Source organism: Oxyura jamaicensis, chromosome 2 (genome assembly GCF_011077185.1).
Source record: "Oxyura jamaicensis isolate SHBP4307 breed ruddy duck chromosome 2, BPBGC_Ojam_1.0, whole genome shotgun sequence".
Taxonomy (NCBI): Eukaryota; Metazoa; Chordata; class Aves; order Anseriformes; family Anatidae; genus Oxyura; species Oxyura jamaicensis.
This window is the reverse complement of record NC_048894.1, coordinates 157,802,351-157,821,454: the sequence shown is the minus strand read 5'-3', so window position 1 is coordinate 157,821,454 and position 19,104 is coordinate 157,802,351. Positions and strand designations below refer to the sequence as shown.

Sequence of the window (19,104 nt, the reverse complement as noted above, 5' to 3'; positions counted from 1 at the left end):
GTCTGCAGTACTGTGTACTGCAGAGAGTGATGCAGGGAAGAGAACGTGAACCTTCTCTGCTTGGCTGGACTGCTCTTGGTTACTGTGGTAGCTGTAGTGCACCTGAACTCCCAACTGGCTGCTGTTGACTTCCAAGGCAGATCGCTAAAACTGACGAATTGCTTCTCTACCATGTGGTGAAAAAGCTGCAGCCTAGTCTTCAAATCTTCTGCTTGTATTTATTGACTGAGGAGTTCATAGTCTGTAAGATTTGCCTCCTGTCGTGTTGATGTTCTTGTGTTAGTACTTCTGATTTGTGCCTTAATCCTACCGTTTTTGTTAGTTCTGGGGTAAGACACGCTAGAGCTGAAACCTTCAGTACCTTTTGTAGAGGCTGCCATGGATCTGGTAGGAGACATACAAGAGGTGACAACATCTGGAGGCTAGATCCTATGTCTTCAAAGCCTCTGCAGCTTGATGCCATGGGCAGATGAGACAAAAGTGCCCTAATTATTTGAGAACTGTCTTTCATCCAAGACCACATCCCTGAATGTTCAGAAAGTAGCTCCCAGTCTGTTATTTTTCTTCCCAGAGAATCTTTTGCAGAACAGTGTGGATGAGAGCTGGACAGACACCAATTTAAACAGAGTCAGTGTGATTCAGTTTCTGGATGAACCCAAAGTGGATGATGAAGAGGAGTCTGGAGCTGAGAGACGGGTAAGGATGTTGTGGTGGCTTGCTATCTTCCTGTTGAAGCATGGGCACAATCTACAGTTTTTTCCTAGGACAAGGAGCAATTATGGTGTTCCATCTCACAGCTCCTATGATATTGCTGTAGGTTTGTACTAAACTTTTGCCTTAATGAGGGCCTTAGCTGTCCTGAGAAGACAAAAAGGTATAAAAGAGATTTCTTTCCTTGAGAGCATTTATGCAGACTTACAGTTTGGTGGCTGTCCCATGGGAACTGAGTTATGACTGCTAAACTGCCCGTGGATCAGTCAAGTAGTCTAGAGATTCTAGTGATTACAGCAGCGTCAGGACTGGATTTTAGTTGGTGCCCTCCACAAGGAAAAGCTGTACACCCAAGCTTGTGCTAGGCAATCTTCTAGCCTGGAGCCAGAAGTAAGCCTGTGCTGTGGACTGTAGTGCTACTAAGGTAGCCAAACATCGTAATTGTAGACAGGCAGCCTTGAAAAATACGGTAGATCATTTTGCTTTAATTGCAGATGCAAAGGGGAGGATAGAAGTTTCACTTTTCAGCAGGTATTCTATTGGTTTAAATCTCCTGCTGAACTTCTTCCTTTTTATCTTGTGGAGAGACATTATCTAGAGATCTGAATCCTTATAATGAAATGTAAAAATTGTATCTGTCCTTCCAGCATGGAGATAATTTTCTTGCTGGTGTTTGGAGGCTTACTGGTTAGGGTTTGGGTGTTTTTATTTTTTTCTTCTTTCTTTTAGCACTCTTATTAATTTTATAATACTGTTTTTCTCGACTTTTAGCTTGGATGGACCTAGCTAAGCATCACAAGTTCTATTGACACACAAGCTTGTCAGGCATATTAAGAAGCACCAGGCAGATTAAGAAGAAATCTACCTGTGTGTTCCTTTAGGGGGATTTTGTGTTGACTGATTGGCATTTACTAAGACAAACACAATTAAAAACTTCCCATCTTTAAAATTTCTTCCAGACCCCGTGTCAGATGGAGAGGAGGTTAATGTCTGTGAGATGGATCTGATAAGCGTCATCTTCCATTTCTCTCCTCTTCCCAGCTGCACACTGTAATAGCAGAGAAGTCCAGATCAGATTCTGTGACGTTTAGTTCATGTCCAGCTGGGGCTCTAGTGGTCTGATAAAACATGTCATTTGAACTGATTCAATCTTGAGGCATGGCACGTATTCCTCTGACGGTTAAATCTCATGCTCTGTGTGCGTGCTTTTTCTTTGGCAGGGCCTACAGCGCAGAGCAACCCCTCATCCCAGTGAGCTGAAGGTTATGAAGAAAGTGATTGAAGTTCGTCGCAATGAGGTGCATGCTGCAAAACCTGGCACAGACCTGAATTCACCTAAGTCAGAAGTGAGTGCTGTTCACTAAGAAATGGGTAACCATACAGAACACGTAGCAGATGTGGGGAATGGAGAGGCAGCGTTTGTAAGCTGGGCAGAAAGAACTTACGGGAACCGTGGGAATGGACTGAGCATGGATTGTCTGCATTTCATGAATTAGAACCTACCTTGTGGTGTCTGCTGGGGCCACTGAGACAGCACAAGATGCAGCAAGGATACAGAAAAGGCCATAACAGGGATTGTGTGCCTCAGTGCCACTTCTGTCACAAAACAGGGAGAGAAAAAGAAGGCTCTGATATACTGAATAAAGATTGATGGGAATAGAGTACTGGGGGATGTTGCCTTGCTGCCCAGGTGTGATACTGACAATAAATGCCCACATTAGATGGTGAAACAGGGGTAGAGCTAGGAAGGTAGTGGGCAACTGGAAAAAGCTGGTTCTGTTGGCAGTGGACCATACCCCACCCTGCACCAATCAGATTATACTGATCAATTTCCTACTTTGGTTTCCGTCTTGATTTTTGTACTCTATCATCTTCCCAGGAGAAAAGACTGAGTGCCACATCAAATCGCAGCGAGGACTCCCACCTTTCTAACAGCACCGCCTCTGCTGACTTTAGGGGAGAGGAGCAGGGAGAGGAGGGACAAAGGAGCTGGCCAAATGGGCAGCTGTCTGAGATGCAGGAGCCGGAGAAGGTGGTAAAGCCAAAAGCTGAAGAGGAGCATAAAGAAGCAGCTGTCCAAGAGGAGGAAGATGTAGAAGTGGAATACAATGAGGTAGGAATCTAGGAACTGCATCAGGGTCATGTTAAAAAGTGGAAGGATTTGAAAGTTTCAGAGAAAATGATAAATGGATTTACAGAGTGTGATTTGGGCATTTCTGGAGGCAAGTAAAGGCCCTGGAAGCTAACTGCAAGTAGAGATTCAGGGAGCCTGGGGGAGCAGGGTCCATCAAAGACTAGGAAAGATAGGATGGGGATGAGGCAGGCACTGGGCAAAAATCAGGGTTACAGGGCTGAGTGCCCTCAGTCCATGAAGCTGACAGATGTGTCTAGGTGAAAGAGTTGATACAGGGGATGGGGCAAAAACAAGTATGGGGAAATTTGAGTATTTATTCCTGCATCTTCTTTAGCACTGAAGCGGAAATGTTGGCTTTGCTTGTTTTGGTAGTAGAGGGACAGCAGATTTATGTGCTGCCTGCAGCTATGGCTGTTATCTGAGGCTCACAGCCTTTCTGGGGCTTTGCCATTGCAGCCCACTGTACACTTTGCTGAGGACACACTAATAAGGAGTGAAGATGAGGATGAAGACGAAGAGCGACCATTCCCAGTGGAGAAACAGAGGCTTATCCGCAAGGACACACCCCATTATAAGAAACACTTTAAGATAACTAAACTGCCCAAGCCAGAGGCAGTGGTGGCACTCCTACAGGGGCTGAACAGTGATGGAGTCCCAAAAGAGGAAGAGGAGCTGGGAAATCGCAATAACAATGTGGAGCCTGAGGATCAAGAGGAAGCATGGGATGAGGATGACAGAAAAAATGGAGCTTTATCTGCTCAGCCGTCGGTGAAGGTAAGGTCTTGAGGGGAGGGGGAAAGGTCAGAGGGGTGCCAGACCACCCTTCTGCTGCTTTGAACTACCAGCCAGGTTGATGCAGTACCAATGAAAATGTTCTCAAGAGGCTCCAGCGCTTCAGGAGAAACATGCTGAGGCCAGGAGAACTGAACTTCTTTCTGGGGCTTATACGATTGTCCAAGATCTGTGCCATGTTGCTTATGTCTGACTTCTCATGCTACGTCCAAATGCTTGCACGCTCCCCTTATGTGCAATGTGCTGTGCTGCAAGAACAGTTCTTTTGTGCCATGACTGACGGGTTTTTTCATTCCTTTTAAAAAATGACCTCCCTGCTTGCTGGTTGTTGCACCTCATTTGCTACAGGATGAGCCATGTCCCTGGATGGATCTAATCTCCTCAGGCTTATGTTCAGGCTACTTACAGTTGCTTTTCTGCCACAGTTAGGTCCTGAAGAGGGGTGGTAGTGAGAGCAGCTAGGAGCATACCATTCTCATTGGTTCTACCCAGAGCCTGCCCCAGCACAGGTGCAGTCTGATGAAATGTGTATAGGGACTTGAGGGAGCCTGTGTTATGGTTCTGCCATTGCCATGGGGCCACAATGAGCCTTTCTGGTCATGGTCAGGGCTGGTGAGTTAAAAGGTCCTTGGCTCTACTCAGGTGAATCACCATGTTTCATCAGGGACATCCAGATTCTTGCCTGAGGAAGATGCTCGCAATTGAATAGGAATATACTTATGAGGGACACTGCCAGAGGTCAGACCAATTCTTACTGAAATTGGTGATGAAATCGATGATTTTGTGAAGTGTACTTAACAGGCAGGGATTAGGATGCATCTGAATCTACATTATATAGAGTATGACACCAGCAAATCTTATGGGAGAGATGTAGGTCTCTGAACTGGTGTAGTATGTAATATGCTGGAGTAAAACCTATTCTTGCTGTTACTGCACACGCTCCAGACTATTGGGATCTTTTCAACCCCACACTGGAGTTCAGATTGCACAGGGAAAGTTCTTGCACTCAAGTTTCCATTGGAGCCTTTCTTCAGTGGATGCTTGCCTTGATGTATCTGAGCTGATGTTTGATCCCTAGGGATGAGACCTGCAGTTTCCTTACCATTTGCAAAGTTCTTCTGGGTTAAAATGCATTGTTGCTGCTGCTTGTAAGAGTGTGTGAAGCCATCCTAAATCCCCTGTATCTAAGACCTGCCATACCATGTGAAATGCCCTGACCCAAAAGGCTCATTTATTTTAGTCTGGGACTCAAAGCCAAGGACACACTGACCCATTGGCAAAGCCTGTGAAGACTACGTAGGTGTTGAGACCATGGGTTTGGTACCGCTGTTAAAAAAGTTGTCCTTATTAGAGGCTAAACCTTCTGCCTGGAAATCACAATTCTCCTTTTCTTGGGGCTGGGTTGAATGCTTGCTCCATGAAGACAGGTTTATTAGCTTGCCTCCTGAGCTGTCTTCCAGAAGTAGGAGTGTGGGGAGCAATGTCCCCACAGCGTTTCAAGCGAGGGATGCGGTATGCATGCATTAAGTCAGAAGGTAGGACAAGGTGTGCAGGAGGCTAAGTCCTGAAATCAGAGTTGCTTGTTTCTTTTTTGTTGTTGTTGTTTTGGGGAAAAAAATAAAAGCAAAACAAAGACAGTTGGTTTTCAATAGAAATTCTAAGATTTCCTGTATTGGGGAGCAGGATGACTGAGCATCTGACACTTGCACGGGGGGCATTTCCCTTCCCAGCAGGGGCCAGTGAAGTTGGGTTTGGGATCGCTTTGTTCCTGTGCGGCCGCTAGGCGGCACCAGAGGGCCCTCTGCAGCGTTCTGTGTTGGTTAATCCTTCCTCCTCCACTGAAAGGCTCGGAACGGGGTAAAACCAGCTGATGGTGTCCAGCTTGTGAGCATGATGGTCACAGCCTCAGTGTGTCAACACAGACAACATATGGCCTTTACGATGTGGTTTCCAGTTAGCTAGGCCAAAGAACGCTGACACTCTGCATGTTGTGAGCCGTGGTTGCAGCCCTGTCGCAGGCACTTGCTGGTCGGTGGTAATCAGCAGTGGTATGAGTGGGGTCTGCTCCGGTGCTGTGTGGCCAGACCTGTCAGAGTGGTGTGCGTTTGTGTGTTGGGTGGTGGTGGTAGTGGTGGTGGGTTTGGTTTATGCTCCACTAATCCGCATGCCTCTTTGCTGGTTCCTGTCCTAACAGGGGGTGTCGTTTGATCAAGCCAATAATCTGCTGATTGAACCTGCTCGCATTGAGGAGGAAGAGGTCTGTACCACTCCTACTGTTCTCTCTCTGCCAAAAATCATTCAATCTGCTTGATTTGCTTCCCAGGCTCACCCATTGTTGTAGGGGAAACTCTGATCTATCTGGGTCAAGTGGCTTCTGGACCTGACTGATTGTAAAAACACAATGATTGTTTCCTCCCCTGCTTTCACCTCCTTTCCCTACTTTCCATACCTGAGGTGAGAATGGCTGCTGCAGATCAGGAATGAGATGGAAGAAATGTGGAAAACCAAAGGGAGCACAGGTGGAAAGCTCCTGTTTGCTGTGCACTGAGGAAAGAGAAGGTGGAAGAAAATAAATGCATACATTCAGGAGTGGTGGTAACTCAGGAGTAGAGGCCTCAAGAATCTGCTGAATGCTGTGTATGGCCCTTTGGGGTAGGGAGGATAATCAGCCTCATGACACTGCAATTGCATGAGAAAGGTGGACTGGAGCTAATGATTCTTGCATCTCATGCAGCCCCTCATGCAAAGTCTTCACATGCAGCACTTCGGGATATCAGAAAGGAGCAGGTGGCACTAGGGGGGCTGTAAGATCCCTGTCATATGTATGGTGTTCTGCACCCAAGCTTAAAGTCCTTTGTCGTGCTGCCTTAGCTCATCCTCGGACTTTGATTAACTTCTTGAATTTGTTTACAAGTTTTCAGTAGGCTTGCCTTATCCTTTGTGTTAGTGGGCTTTCTGCAGGTGGTGTTTCCAGAGAACTCTTGGAGGCAGAGTGCCCCTGGTAAGAGGCAGAAACTGTTGTCAGTACTAACTGCTTGCATGAAAGATACTTTCCCTGGAACAGTACATTAGTACCCATGTATTACTCATGAGTGCTGGCCTATTCGTGAACTTGCCTCTTTGCTCCTTTCCCAGGTCTGAAAAGGAGGCTTTTCTTTCTTGGTTTTGGAGTAAGACTTTCTGGGAAGGAGGTGGCACATACTTCCATTGAAATGCGATCTGGCTCTGACATGGTGTGTTGGTGTGCCCTGAATATTTCTCAATCTCCTTATCTGTAGATCTTTCGAAAACACATTCACATTTCTTGCATTTCTCTTTGTATAACTTTTCTGTCATCAGTACATCAGAGACAAAAAAACTCACTACAAGTGCCTCCTGGTCCCTCGATTAGCAACATACTGCTCTTGGTCCTCCCTTCTAGCTGCTAGACCTCAAATTCTGTATGCAGAGTCTTCTTACTCCTCAAGGCGCGGTAGTCCAAGAAACCTCAGCCTTGTATTGGACACAGTCTGCCTGCCTCTTCCTTTTGTCCTGCCCATGTTCCACCTACATCTGATAGAAGTGCCTAGAACAACTTTGAGGCAACTGGGGAGGGAAGCTGGTTAGATGCCCCATGTTGCTCTGATGTCCCTGTAGTATCATTTCCTTCTTTATACAGATCTGTTGCCTCACTGTAAAAGACTAGTGTGGTAGTGCCATGTGAATGTGAGATGGTGGTGCAGCTCCCAAGGACAAACATTTTAGAGATCCACAAGATGGGTGATGGCCAAAGTCACCCCAGAGCAGAACAGCTTTGGGAAGCAGTTGATTGTCCTACAGCTCATGGGGAGCAGTCAGCTCAGTGGATAGTTGCTGACTCTCCAGTCAGCGGTAATCTGTCATTTTAGTGGAGTCATGCTGAGCACAAATCAGGACAGCAGCCTGTATGGAAGAGATAGTCTCCAAAAGCATCAGTGAAAGCAAACTGTGGGAGTCAAGCTGACAGTTCTGTGAGAGCTGGATTTGTGCACTGTCCTGGTGGGACACCTCACTCATGCTCAGAGAGGTTCCCCTTGCCATCTTTTCCTAGAACATCAGCTGTGAGAAGCATGTACCTCTCAGTGAGTAGGGCAACAGGAGAAATATTTAGTGCCTTAAAGACTACAGTGTCTGAGTAGAGAATCAGCTTGGGAAGTGACTGATACCAGAAATACAGTCTACCTACTGTTTCCAGGGATGACTTCATATACTTGAGAAGAATGTGTTATAGCTACAGCAGTCTGTTATAGCTAAATCAATGGGCTATTTCCCTGAGCAAAGCCATTACAGAGTGGAATCCCTGGTGTCTCTCGTTCAGCACAGAGTAAGTTCATAATGTTGCTATCACATTCCTTGTATAATTTTATGCAGCTCTTGGAGAGAGGAAACTACTGATGTTGTTTCAGGATTATGGTTTAGACTTAAAGAACACAAAGACTGGCCTCACCAGAGTAGAGCTGGAGACACCTGCGTGACTTTAGTCGGCCCTGTAACACAATAGGGAGCCTAGAGCTGTGCATGCAGCTGGTACTTCCAGAGTTCCTTTGCTTGTTAGGGTAGGTGGTACTCTACTGCAGGGGAAGAAATAACTTTGTAAAAGCACAGGACTTGTTGATATCTGGATTCTACTGCTGACTTAGTTCCCAATGTTTTGTTGTAGTCTCCATCTTTACTATAGAAACAGCTGTATCTGGGTTGTAAAGGAGGCTTCTGGAAGAGAAAAATAGTATATCAAGCTCCTATTTGAAGGCATGAGTTTGCACCTGAAATCTGCTTAGTTTCAGAGAATTTTTGAAGAAATAGTCCAGAAGGAACTGCTGTGCAAATGGAAGATGACAATGCAAAGGAGGTCCCAAGTTCTGCTTAAGTGAGCAATGCTGCTTTGTCTGCAGTAATGCCTGGTGTCATCCTTCTGTGTTTGCCCAGTGTTAACTTGTCTTTTACAGAGCACCTGAAAATATGAGTCATGAAGTGCCCTGCATGGGCAGGCTTGTGCTGATTGAAGAGCTTTATACATTTTTGCTTCTTCTGACATGATGTTCTCACAGCTGTACAAGATTGTATAGAAAGGATATTTTGGTAATTTCCATCCCTATGAAAGAGCTAGGCTGATCTTAGAGGTTGAAGGTTCTTGACTTCCTTGCTGGTAGGGGGAAAAGATCCTGTCAGCTTCCTCTGCTCAGATGCCAGATGTTGTTACTCTGGAGTCAGAAGCAAGTCAAGTCTTCTCATTAAAGCAGTCTTATCCTGTGGAAGTTGCTCAGAAATGTTACCATTTGTGTTTGAATGCAGGCTTCATGCTTGGCACAACAATCGTTGTTTGCCAGGGGCAGACTGTGACAACAGAGCGTGGTCCTGAAGCATCCAGTGTTAAGTGGGGTTCAACTTTGAAAAGGTCAGCCCACTTGGTTTATAGCATTGGGATGCCCTGATGCTGCTGCGGTACTGCATTGATTACTTGGATCCCTGCACCTTGGTGTCTTATTGTTGACTTGGTGAAACTACAGTACTTACCAGGATATTGTCATGCTTTGAATTCTTATGTAGCAAATCTGATTTTCCCACAGTGTGATCTGTATATTTTAAACCCTGAAAAGATTAATAAACCTGTTTTGTATAATGCGAGAAAAATAAGTAATTTGCTCATCTGATGTGAGTAGGACATACTTTATGAGGGAGCAGAGTCCCCTCAAAGTTACGAAAAGACACAACACTACTTTCTTTACTAGTTTTTTAAAATGTTTACTCATCCCACTAAGCAAGGAAAATGGGATGTAATTTCTGTTCAAATTTTTTTTGGCTTTTGATTTCTTGCAATACATTTTTTTTAACCTTTTCCTAGTGAGATGAAAGGTCCCTCAGTATTCTTTCTTATGCTGTCGCCCTATAACAGTTTGGATGTAGGGACTGTAATCTTCCCCTCTTAGAGGTCTGATTTCTCATTCAGGTCTATTAAGTCACAGTTTGAATATGACTCACCTCCAAAATGACAGATTACTTGTCTGATTGCAGCTCATTCGTCATAATATATTGCTGTCAAGTGCAAATCTTATCTCATATGGAGATTTCTTAAGGACTGAGTAGCAAACTGTAGAATGATTTCTCACTCACGTGAAGAGCTACCTGCAGTTTCCTTTTCACTCATTTAGTTCCTTTCTCAAAAAAAAAGGGAATAGAGAAGTGGGTTTTAACAGAGAGAGAAAAGACACATTGTTTAAACAAAACACTACACTGCAAATCTGATCCTCCCTTTTGAAACAAGAAAACAGGATGTATACAACAGATACAGGTCATGTTGCTTAGGACCAGCATTACATAAAAAAAAAATAAGAATGTCAAAAATCCCTCTTGAAATAAATGGGACATTTGCAAGCCTTTAAAAATTGTTCCCTACTGGAAAAACGAATTGCATTTTCTGACTGTGTCAATAGCAGAAAAGAGAACTTGTTGAATAGTTTTGAGACCTTGTAATGAAGAATGTAATCTCCAGCTTAGATCCAGTAACTGAAATGAGAAAGAAGTGATGATAGGTTGACGTTTCCGGAAGATACACTTTAATCAAAAACAACCAGTATTCAATCCAGAAGCAATTAGCTAAATTTAAGGCTGACATGGATTTGGAAGAAATCCTGAAGTCAAGTCTCCTACCATCACTAACTAGCAGCAGAATCACAGAATACTTCAGATTGGAAGGGGGCTCTGGAGGTCATCTGGTCCATTCCCCCTGCTCAAGCAGGGCCACCTAGAGCAGCTTGCCCAGGACCACGTCCAGGTGGGTTTTGAAGATCTCCACGGGGTGAGACTCCACAGGCTCTCTGGGCAACCTGTGCCAGTGCTCTGTCACCTGCACAACAAAATGTTTCTTGACAATCAGAGGGAATCTCTTGTGTTCCCGTTCGTGCCTGTTGTCTGTTGTGCTGGCAGCCAGGCACCGGTGACAAGAGCACGGCTCCATCGTCTTTGCACCCTCCCTTCAGGTGTTTCTAGACATGGGTAAGATTCCCCTGAGCCTCTTCTTCTGCAGGCTCAACAGTCTCAGCTCTCTCAGGCTCTCCTCACAGGAGAGGTGCTGCTTCCTCATATTTTAGGCCTTAGCTGGACTCTCTCCAGTATGCCCGTTTGTCTCTTGTACTGGGAAGCCCAGAACTGGACGCAGCCCTCCAGATGTGACCTCAGCAGTGCTGGGCAGGATCACCTTCCTTGACCTGCTGGCAATGCTTTGCCTAACGCAGCCAAGGATACCCTTAGTCTCTTAGTGACAAGGGCACACTGCTGGCTCCAGGGTCTTTTCTGCCAAGCTGCTTTCCAGGCGGGTGTCCCCCTGCATGCCCTGGTGCCCGGGGTTCTTCCTCCCCAAGTGTTGAGTTTGCACTTTTTGTTCAGCTCCATCAGGTTCCTATCAGCCCATTTCTCCAGCCTGTCAAGGTCCCTCTGGACAGCAGCAGGACCACTCCTCCCAGCTTAGTGTTGTCTGCAAACTTGCTGAGGGTGTACTGTGCCACATCAGTTAGATCACTGAGTTTGTACTGTATTTCATATCTCAGTCAAACATTTTATTTAATATTAGATTATGTTTTCCACTTTCCCAATGCATACATGCACATTCAGGCTGTTCCAGATTTCTACCTGAATGACTGGAAAACTTGATTTCAAACTAAGCTTGCATTTGTTTATTTGTTGTTTTCATTATATCTTTTTTTCCTGAAAAATCTTTTCTGCTGTCTGACCCTTTGTGCATTTTTATGGATGTCAGTCACAACTCCTTCCAGCCTTCATTTTGCTAGATGAAAAAAAGATTCTTTTAGTCTTCTGTGATTTATTCTCTATATCTTGTCTTTCTCACTGCCCTTTCCTGCACCTGTTCTACTTGAACTCAAACTTGTTGATTGTTGATAAGATGACAGAGTTTATTCAGTCTTCAGTACACTATATTCCATAGTTTTTCTTCCATTTACAGTGTGGCAGATTCTGTTTATGAATAGGAATTCTCTTTAGCTACCTTGTTTTTATTCCTCCATTCAGTGTCAAGGTTCTCAGTGAGTTTCTGTTCTCCAGACTGCTAATATATCTCTTAAGCATATCTCTGTATGTTTTAAAATGAGCGATGTCCGGTTTAGTGCAAGAATTTTCCTCCTATCTCGTTGTCGCTTTGGACAAACACTTTTCTAGTGTGTTGTCCTTAGCAGCACAGAATGGAAATGAAGCGATTCTTAGTGTGAGGCTAGCCAATGAAACAAATTTTAGAAGAGTTTCATAAATTTCCCAGTATTCTGCCATTTTAATTCCGTATTTCTAAAATGGACCTTTAAAACAATAAGGAATTTCTGGGCTGCAAAGGAGCTTCAATGTGAAAATTTTTAGTCAAAATTATACAAAATGAATGACTATACCAATGATTTTAACAGAAAAGAGCATCAATGAGAATAGGAATAAAAATCCATGACTGCTAAAGAGAGGAAAAAATGTAATGCATTTCAGTATCACTCATTCTAGCTCAGTCTGCAGGATTTCCACGTCTAGGTTTTTGTTCTAATTCTGGGAATGGTTCGGTGCTCTGTATCTTTGTACCTGGGTTGGGGCAATCCCAGATGAATACACACTGGGAGAAGAACTCACTGAGAGCAGCCCTGTGGAGAGGGACTTGGGGGTTCTGGTGGATGAAAAGCTCAACATAAGCTAGCAGTGCGTGCTTGCAGCCCAGAAGGCTGACTGTGTCCTGAGCTCTATCAAAAGAGGTGTGACTAGCAGGGGAGGGAGGTGACTGTCCCCCTCTGCTCTGCCCTCATGAGGCTCCACCTGGAGTACTGCGTCCAGGTGTGGGGCACCCAGCACAAGAAAGCGAGTCCAGAGGAGGGCAACAAGGATGATCAAAGGGCTGGTGCACCTCTCCTATGAAGAAAGGCTGAGAGAGCTGGGGATGTTCAGCCTGGAGAGAAGGCTATGGGGACACCTCCTTGCAGCCTTTCAATACATAAAGGGGGTCTTATAAAAAAGATGGAGAAGGACTCTTTGCTCAGGTAGATAATGATAGGACAAGGGGAAACGATCTTCAACTAAAAGAGGATAGATTTAGACTAGACATTAGGAGGAAATTCTTCGTTTGCCCCATCCCTGGAGGTGTTCAAGGCCAGGCTGGATGGGGCCTTGGCCAACCTGATCACCTCAGTGGGTGACTTCCTGCCTATGGCAGGGGGTTGGAGTTAGATGATCCGTAAGGTCCCTTCCAACCCAAGCCATTCTATGCTTCTGTATTTGGCAGGGAATCAGTTGCCATTCTATGATTTTATCGTAGTCCAATACTGATTTTTTTATCTATGCAGTTGAGTGTTTTCATTTCCAGAAGGACTCTGTCCTGTTGCGTACCATGATTTAGCCAGTCCAGTTCTTTCAGGAACCTCTCTTTTGCTGTTGATGTTTCCATGGCTGTAGTAAACCTGTTTGCCTATTGTGATGAGGAGGAATGACTAGCTCCTTAAGTCCCTATTTCTGGAATGAATGGAGGAACTAACTATATCTATATGAACCCAGAGGTTTTTACAGTTCAAAAGTCATGATAAAGAGGTATATTTAATATATTGCATTCTTTCCATCATCCTCGCTTAATGTCGTATCATCCATTGTCTTGGAGAAGGGGGTCTGTAGGAGTACACCTGAGCATTTAGCATTGCAGGTCACCTGTCCTGTCTGCTCTTCATGCAGCCATTAGTACACTGCCATCTCTGCCTTGCCAGGTATCCATTCCCCTTGTAACTAACAAAACATTATAAAGGAGGAATAAACAAAATCAGAGCCAGAAAATCTTCAGATCAGCTCTTCTGACAGGGCAGGATCTTTCCTTCATGTTCCTTTTTCCATTGTTCGTTTTTAATTTAGTTCTCAACATCTCATGCAGTGATGTCTTACCTTCCATTTGCTCACTGATATTTTCAGCCTGTCCCTATGTCCTCATGAGTTACTGCTTACTGAAGCCAGACAGATTTAGCTCTTCTAATCTTTCCTGGTGAGTCAGTGCCTCTGGCTCCTGAACTGTTATGTGTCTCTTCCGTAACTACCTTCTATTTTGCTGGGGTGTTCCTGGAAACAGACACAGGGTTGAATGTAATATCTGTGTAAAGACACCTCTGTTGGTGGGTATGCAGGTCTTTATTTGGGTATTAAGAAGTTTTTAGTGAGGCATTGTGATCCTTTCACTGGTATTTTCCCAGGTCCTTGTAATATGTTATTAAGGATTTCTGAACTGTTCATACCATTGTACTAGATACATTGGAGCTGCTGTCCATAAATTTGTCTCATCTTTCCAATCCCATTGATACACTTTTATTCTACAGTATTCACTGGCAGTAAGTTGTGCAATTTAACTGTACTTTGCATTTAAAAAGTTTTATTTTAAGACCGCTGCTGAAAATTCATTGGGTATCCAAAGGCAATCTGGTCTAGTGGAAGGTGTCCCAGCCCATGGCAGAGGGGCTGGAATTGGATGATCTCTTTAAGGTCCCTTCCAACCCAAGCCATTCTGTGATCCCTAATTCCTTTGTTGCTACAAGCATGGAATAATGTTTTTCTGTAAAGTCATTAATGCCATGAAAAAGATAAAAAAATATTTCTATCCCATCCTCTCCCATACTGGAAGGATGCTTTGCTCCTCTCAAACAGAACAATTAGCATTTTTTTCTGTCAGGGATTCAAAATAACATCAGGCCTGATAAAGATCTCTGCAGAACCCTGCTTCATGGTTCTTCTTTATTTCAGTTGGTTTGTATAACGTAAAAGCTAAAACTAAAAAACTAAACCCAGCATCCTATGATGTCGATGGGAATGTCTTGTGATAAGAAGTTTCATGTTTTACAAAAGCCTGCTTATTAATTAGATTTATACTATTAATCTGTCGGCCAAGTTTAGAATCTTGGCAAGAAATGGAATAATGGTGTAGGGTTTTTTTGCTTGTTTGAAAGACCTAATTTTCATAATATTCAGCTGCTTGATGTGAATCTTATTTCTGTCTGCTCAGTAAGGGACATGCATACTAGTTTCTTTTCTGGAAATGGTGCTAGGATGACTGACTGGTAGTTGTAGGCATCATCTTGTAATAACAGCACAACGTAAATGCTATTTCAGGGTATCAAGTTTCCAGAATTTTATAAGTACTCTGTAAGTATATTGGAGACCTTGGTCAATTGTTAGGACTCTTGGGTACAGGTTATCTAGTTCTTCTAATTTTTGAAGTGATTATTCATTTTGATGATATTTAATCAATTCTCTAGCTCCTGTTGGAGTGAAATGTGATTTACATGATATGTATGCATCATTTTATTTCTATCTAAATATAGATCAGAAGTATTTCTTGAATATTTGCCTTTTCCAAGTCACTGTTGACAAGCCAGTCTTATCTAAAGTTTCAAGTGGAGTAAATCCAGGGATCAGACACTGCCTCTAAATGTATAGCATGCTATAAAAATATGTCTATGCATGCAGAAACTTGTTGCCTTCCGGAAATAAAGCCCTTACACTCTCACTCCTGTGGGTATGTCTGGAGGAACAACTTGGTCTTTCAGCAGGCTCTGAAGAGCAGCAGTTCCATACTTGGTCTGCTGAACCCTGTAAACGTCTAGATTTCTGCCTCTATCTGCTGTGCAACTGCCAAGAACAAGTTGCAAAAATTCTTAGTTGGCAGTTTGTAGGACATAGCACTAAATGGTGTTCCAAGTCTGTTGGGCAATATTCAGATATCCCTGGCTGCTAGAGAAAAGTAAGCCTGACCATATGCGCAATGCTTCAAGTTTCTCTAGAAAGGTATACATTTACTCAGTGCAATTTGGAAAATCTCAGAGGATCAAGAGAATCTGTTAAAAGATTGCTATATCAAAAACCTATGAAAAATAGGTTAGACTCGATCCAGTCCTTAGAATCAGAGAATATTCCGAGTTGGAAGGGATTCACAAGGATCATTGAGTCCAACTCCTAGGTTCCCAAAGAACCACCCAAAATATCTGACCATGTGTCTGAGAGCATTGCCCAAATGCCTCTTGAATTCCAGCAGGCTCAGTGCCATGACCATGTCCCTGGGGAACCTGTTCCAGTGCCTGCCCACCCTCTCAGTGAAGAGCCTGTTTGTAATATCCAGCCTGAACTGCCCCTGCCACAGCTTCAAGCCGCTTCCTTGGGTCCTACTGCTGGTCATCAGAGAGAAGAGATCAGCACCAGTCCCTCCGCTGCCCCCTGTGTGGAAACTGTAGACCACTGTGAGGTCTCCCCTCAGTCTTCTCCAGGCTGAACAATCCAAGTGACTTCAGCCACTCCTCCTGTGTCTTCCCCTCCAGACTCTTCACCATCTTTGTAGCCTTCCTTTGGACACTCTCTAACAGTTTTATAACTTTGTTATACTGTGGTGCCCAAAACTGCACACAGTACTTGAGGTGAGGCCACATCAGCACAGAGTATAAAGGCACAATCTCTTCCCTTGACTGGCTAGCAATGCCGTGCTTGATGCATCCCAGGATACGGTTGGCCCTCCTGGCTGCCAGAGCACACTGCTGGCTCATATTGTTTTCAGCTTGTTGTCAACCAAAAGCCCCAGATCTCTTCCTGTGCAGTTGCTGTCCTACATCATGTCCTCAGTCTGTGTGTATAGCCAGGGCTGCCCCTTCCCAGCTGCAGGACCCAGCGCTTGCTCTTATTAAACTTCATATTGTTGGTGACTGCCTAGCTCTCTAATCTACGATCTGGACAAATACGTAGTCACAGCACCAAGTCTGTTGGAGTTTCAGAAGTGTTTAGACTATACTCTCAGAGATGTGGTCTGAATTCTGATTTTTGGGTAGACCTGTGTGGAACCAGAAGTTGGACTCAATGATCCTTCTGGGGCCCTTCCAACTCAGGATATTCTATGATTCTGTGATCTCTTTGCAAGGTCTCACCACCCTTGACAGAGTCAACAGCTCCACCCCATTTTGTATCGTCAGTGACCTTGCTCAAAAAACCTTCAGGTCCTACATCCAAATTGTTTATGAAAACATTGAAGAGATTGAAGAATCATCCTAAAACAGAGCCCTGGGGAGCCCCACTACTGACAAGTTGCCATCCCATTGTGACCTCATTTACAAGAACCCTTTGGGCCTAACCCATCAGCCAATTGTTCGCCCATCTTATTATGCTCTTATCTAACTGTATTCTGGTCATTTTGTCCAGAAGGATACTGTGAGAAACAGTATTGAAAGCTTTACTGAAATCCAGAAAGATTACATTGACCAGCTTCCTTTGGTCATCTGGATGGGTGATCTTATCGTAAAAGGAAAATAATTTGTGAATTCATGTTGGCTACAACCACTGTCTGTTGTCCTTCAGGTGTTTTTCAGTAACTCCTAGAATAATCTTCCATAATTTTACCAGGCACTGGGATGTGAGACTGACAGGCCTGTAATTGCCAGGGTCTTCTTTCTTGCCTTTCTTGAAAACTGGGACCACATTTTCCAGCTTCCAGTCAATTGGGACCTCTCCAGATTCTTAAGACCATTAAAAATAATTGAGAGAGGTCCTGTAATGACATCAGCCAGCTCTCGCAGTACCCTGGGATTAATCCCATCAGGCCCCATGGACTTATATGCACCCAGGTGGAGCAGCAAATCCTGCACAAGTTTGGGGTTGACTGGGTGTAAACCCAGTCGTTCCTGCAGTCACGGTCCTCCCATTCAGGGCTGCTGGGGTCCCAGAGCCCATCACTGGTGTTGAAGACAGAGGTGAAAAATGCATTAAACCTCTCTGCTTTGTCTATGTCCCTGTTTGTTAGGTGACCATCCTCATCAGGTATCAGACCAATGTTTGCTCTGGTCCTCCTTTTCCTGTTAACATACTTTAAAAAGCCTTTTTTATTGTCCCACACAGTGCTCTCCAGCTTCAACTCTAATTGACCCTTGCCCGCACAAATTATCTCCCTACAAAGGTGAGCAGAACCTCTGTAACCCCTTAGAGGGCTGTGCTGCCATCCATACCTGGACAAGCTGGAGCACTGGGCAGTAAGGGACCTCATGAATTTCATCAAAGGCAAATGCAGGGTCCTGCACCTCGGGCAGAATAACCCCATGCACCTGTAAAGGCTGGGAGCTGACCTGCTGGAGAGCAGCCCTGCAGAGAAGAACTTGGGAGTCCTGGTGGACAGCAGGTTAACCATGAGCCAGCAATGTGCCCTTGTGGCCAAGAAGGCCAACAGTATCCTGGGGTACATTAGGAAGAGTGTTGCCAGCAGGTCAAGGGAGGTGATCCTGCCCTTCTACTTAGCGCTGGTGACACCTCTCCTGGAGTATTGTGTCCAGTTCTGGGCTCCCCAGTACAAGAGGAACATGGAGCTCCTGGAGTGAGTCCAGGAGGGCTACGAAAACGATTAGGGGACTGGAGCACCTATTGTACGAGGACAGGCTGAAGGAGCTGGGCCTGCTTAGCCTGGAGAAGAGGAAACTGAGGAGGGGATCTGATCAATGCGTACAACTATCAACTATCTGAAGGGAGTATGTCAAGAGGTTTCAGTGGTGCCCAGTGACAAGACAAGATGCAACGGACACAAACTGAAACACAGGAAGTTCTGGCTGAATATGAGGAAACATTACTATAAGGGTGAACAGAGCACTGGAACAGGTTGCTCAGAGAGGTTGTGGAGCATCCTTCTTAGGAGATACTCAAAACTTGCCTGAGCGCAATCCTGTGTAATGTGCCCTAGGTGATGATGCTCAGCAATGGAGTTGAACTAGATGATCTCCAAAGGTCCCTTCCAACCTCAACCATTCAGTAATTCTGCATAGTTCTCTCATGTCACCCAACCTTGTTTTCAGTGACCGTATGCTTTCTTTTTCTGCGTAAGCACTTGAAGAAGATCCCTACTCAGCCAGGCCAGCCTGCCCCTCCTGCTTGACTTCCAAGATTTTAGAATTCCCTGTTCCTGTGCTCTTAGGAGGTGGTACTTAAAAAATGACCAGTAATGTTGGATGCCAGTGTGTTTAAAAGCACTTTCCAGGGGACCTCACTAACTAGTTCCCTGAGCTGTCTGAAGTCTGCTTTCCCCTGGTCCAAGGTTGAAGTTTGGTGGCAGTTTTCCTCCTATTGCCAAAGATTTTAAACTCGTGGCTACTTTGTGGTCACTATGGCCAAGGTGACCACCTATTGCCACTTCACTCATAAGACCCTCCCTGTTTACAAGCAACAGGTCCTAGAGGGTACCTTTCCTAGTCTTGTACTTTCCTTAGTACAAGTACTAAGTTATCATCAATCACAGAATCATCTAGGTTGGAAGAGACCTCCAAGATCACCTAGTCCAACCTCTGACCTAACACTAACAAGTCCTCCACTAAACCATATCACTAAGCTCTACATCTAAACGTCTTTTAAAGACCTCCAGGGGTGGTGACTCAGCCACTTCCCTGGGCAGCCCATTCCAATGCCTAACCTTTTCAGTAAAGAAGTTC

The 19,104-nt window shown here is 44.6% G+C and overlaps 1 protein-coding gene and 1 long non-coding RNA gene across 2 annotated transcripts in view; both read left to right on the top strand.

The window, feature by feature from the left end:
* Positions 1–19,104, top strand: part of SCRIB (scribble planar cell polarity protein) — a 113,606-nt gene that overhangs the window by 28,322 nt on the left and 66,180 nt on the right. The window contains exons 12-16 of the mRNA XM_035318143.1: positions 572–696; positions 1,932–2,057; positions 2,591–2,824; positions 3,302–3,619; positions 5,832–5,894. Coding sequence (XP_035174034.1) covers positions 572–696; positions 1,932–2,057; positions 2,591–2,824; positions 3,302–3,619; positions 5,832–5,894 — 866 coding nt within the window. The remainder of the gene's footprint in view (positions 1–571; positions 697–1,931; positions 2,058–2,590; positions 2,825–3,301; positions 3,620–5,831; positions 5,895–19,104) is intronic.
* On the top strand, positions 5,901–9,916 carry LOC118162146. Its single transcript, XR_004748314.1, has 2 exons — positions 5,901–6,486; positions 6,552–9,916. It is a non-coding gene; the product is annotated as an uncharacterized LOC118162146 (long non-coding RNA).